The 2754-nt window shown below is 56.5% G+C and overlaps 1 protein-coding gene across 1 annotated transcript in view; it reads right to left on the bottom strand.

Annotated features, from left to right (window-relative positions):
* Window positions 1–1108: 1108 nt before the first annotated feature.
* The window catches only part of LOC145342084 (septin-7-like), a 164917-nt gene continuing 163271 nt past the window's right edge, over window positions 1109–2754 (bottom strand). Inside the window, exon 13 of the mRNA XM_080187292.1 lies at window positions 1109–2562. Coding sequence (XP_080043418.1) covers window positions 2523–2562 — 40 coding nt within the window. The 3' untranslated portion in view covers window positions 1109–2522. The remainder of the gene's footprint in view (window positions 2563–2754) is intronic.

Below are 2754 nucleotides of genomic sequence, written 5' to 3'. Positions count from 1 at the left end.
AACTTACAATAAACGCCTGAAAGAATAAGAGTTCAATTCAATGTTTCAGTTGTTCTTTCAAACCATCCATGCCCCTGGCTGCTACCATGCTGGAAGTGGGGTGGGGGAGAGAGAGGGGTACAGATCAACCTTGGAAAGAGCCAAGGGGGCCCCAATCTGCCTCCATGTGGATTAGCTGCACCCTCATTATCACTCCCAGTTGGAGAGGGGGAGGGGGATGGAGCAGGGAGGGGAAGGGAGGGGGATGGAGCAGGGAGGGGAAGGGAGGGGGATGGAGCAGGGAGGGGAAGGGAGGGGGATGGAGCAGGGAGGGGAAGGGAGGGGGATGGAGCAGGGAGGGGAAGGGAGGGGGATGGAGCAGGGAGGGGAAGGGAGGGGGATGGAGCAGGGAGGGGAAGGGAGGGGGATGGAGCAGGGAGGGGAAGGGAGGGGGATGGAGCAGGGAGGGGAAGGGAGGGGGATGGAGCAGGGAGGGGAAGGGAGGGGGATGGAGCAGGGAGGGGAAGGGAGGGGGATGGAGCAGGGAGGGGAAGGGAGGGGGATGGAGCAGGGAGGGGAAGGGAGGGGGATGGAGCAGGGAGGGGAAGGGAGGGGGATGGAGCAGGGAGGGGAAGGGAGGGGGATGGAGCAGGGAGGGGAAGGGAGGGGGATGGAGCAGGGAGGGGAAGGGAGGGGGATGGAGCAGGGAGGGGAAGGGAGGAGGGGATGGGGAAGGGAGGGGGATGGAGCAGGGAGGGGAAGGGAGGGGGATGGAGCAGGGAGGGGAAGGGAGGGGGATGGAGCAGGGAGGGGAAGGGAGGGGGATGGAGCAGGGAGGGGGATGGAGCAGGGAGGGGAAGGGAGGGGGATGGAGCAGGGAGGGGAAGGGAGGGGGATGGAGCAGGGAGGGGAAGGGAGGGGGATGGAGCAGGGAGGGGGATGGAGCAGGGAGGGGAAGGGAGGGGGATGGAGCAGGGAGGGGAAGGGAGGGGGATGGAGCAGGGAGGGGAAGGGAGGGGGATGGAGCAGGGAGGGGAAGGGAGGGGGATGGAGCAGGGAGGGGAAGGGAGGGGGATGGAGCAGGGAGGGGAAGGGAGGGGGATGGAGCAGGGAGGGGAAGGGGATGGAGCAGGGAGGGAAGGGGCATGGAGCAGGGAGGGAAGGGGCATGGAGCAGGGAGGGAAGGGGCATGGAGCAGGGAGGGAAGGGGGATGGAGCAGGGAGGGAAGGGGGATGGAGCAGGGAGGGAAGGGGGATGGAGCAGGGAGGGAAGGGGGATGGAGCAGGGAGGGAAGGGGGATGGAGCAGGGAGGGAAGGGGCATGGAGCAGGGAGGGAAGGGGCATGGAGCAGGGAGGGAAGGGGGATGGAGCAGGGAGGGAAGGGGCATGGAGCAGGGAGGGAAGGGGCATGGAGCAGGGAGGGAAGGGGGATGGAGCAGGGAGGGAAGGGGGATGGAGCAGGGAGGGAAGGGGGATGGAGCAGGGAGGGAAGGGGGATGGAGCAGGGAGGGAAGGGAGGGAGTAGGGGAGAGAGAGAATGAAAAGAGCGAGAAGTTATCTGTTTGTAGAATATACTGGTGAACAAGAAAGAAATACAGCAAACGTTTACTACTATCTGACTCAAAGTTTAGGAGTTGGTTTGTATCTTGAGCACGATCACAGGGTAACACTGATACTAACAGTGCATGTGGAGCAAACTGCATCATCTGCTGCTCTTTGATTTGATATAAAAGTGAACAATATAACAACAGAAAGACCTGAGCAGCAGTTAGAGAACAAAAAGCATGCAAAGCTTCTAAACTGTTGCAGTGTCACTGGTAAACAATAGGTGAACTACTTATATTTATATAAATAGAAAATCATTGGGAGGTAAGTTCTCCTTCACTCGATTCGTAATGCACAAATCTCAGGGCTATTGTGTCACGTGCTCCCTAAACACAACTACAAACAGATCAGCTGTTTCTGTGGAGCATGGTAACTGGATGGGGCCCCTTCCTTTGAATAATAACTCAATGATCTAACCATGGGCTGCAGTCTGTCCAATTCCTCTTCTGGACTGATGAAAGTTGCACGTTCCAGACACTATCAGAACACATGCCCCCAACACTCGAATGCCTTAAACGCCTACAAGGTCGGTATTTGGACTATACTAGTTAGGGAAAAGAAATGGCCGGAGTTAACAAGGATTTAATTCTGGCCCCAGTATGAATTGTGACTCTCTTTACAAATGGGCAGCATGCAACGGATATGTTTGTGAGCACAGCAAGCAGACAGGGATTGGGAAGCCTGTGCCCTTTAATCAGAGGGAGGTCAGTGCAAGGAGCATTGCAGTGTAGGCAGCTGTTAGCAATCTTCCCTTACCCCGTGTGACTCGTGATTACTACGAGTTTAAAATGCTGTAATAAGAGACTGATTGAGAAGGTGCTCAATGCCTGGATCCTATGTCCGGTGGTACAAATGCATTTCAGTAAATGTGTGATGAGCGGCTTTCATTGATGTCTAGAAACTGCAGGATGCACAATGATGTGAACCAGAAACATCCTCAGAAAATCTTCCCCTTCTTCTTGTTTTTCTCCATCGTTCTGAGGGATTAAAAAATACAGTTGATTCACTGAGTCACAACTTCCCAGGGCAAGCTGGTGTGGGACAGACACCCAATCACAACTTGGAAGAGAGTGAGCAAGGGCTGGAGATGGAGGGGTAAAAGAGTGCCCTCTCACTCACACCTTGATCACCAGTCCACCCTCCCTCTCCCCCCACCCCCACACACATAC

Source organism: Carcharhinus amblyrhynchos, chromosome 4 (genome assembly GCF_965287045.1).
Source record: "Carcharhinus amblyrhynchos chromosome 4, sCarAmb.v2.hapA, whole genome shotgun sequence".
Lineage (NCBI taxonomy): Eukaryota > Metazoa > Chordata > Chondrichthyes > Carcharhiniformes > Carcharhinidae > Carcharhinus > Carcharhinus amblyrhynchos.
Note: the sequence above shows the minus strand (reverse complement) of the source record. Positions and strands in the feature narration are given on the sequence as shown.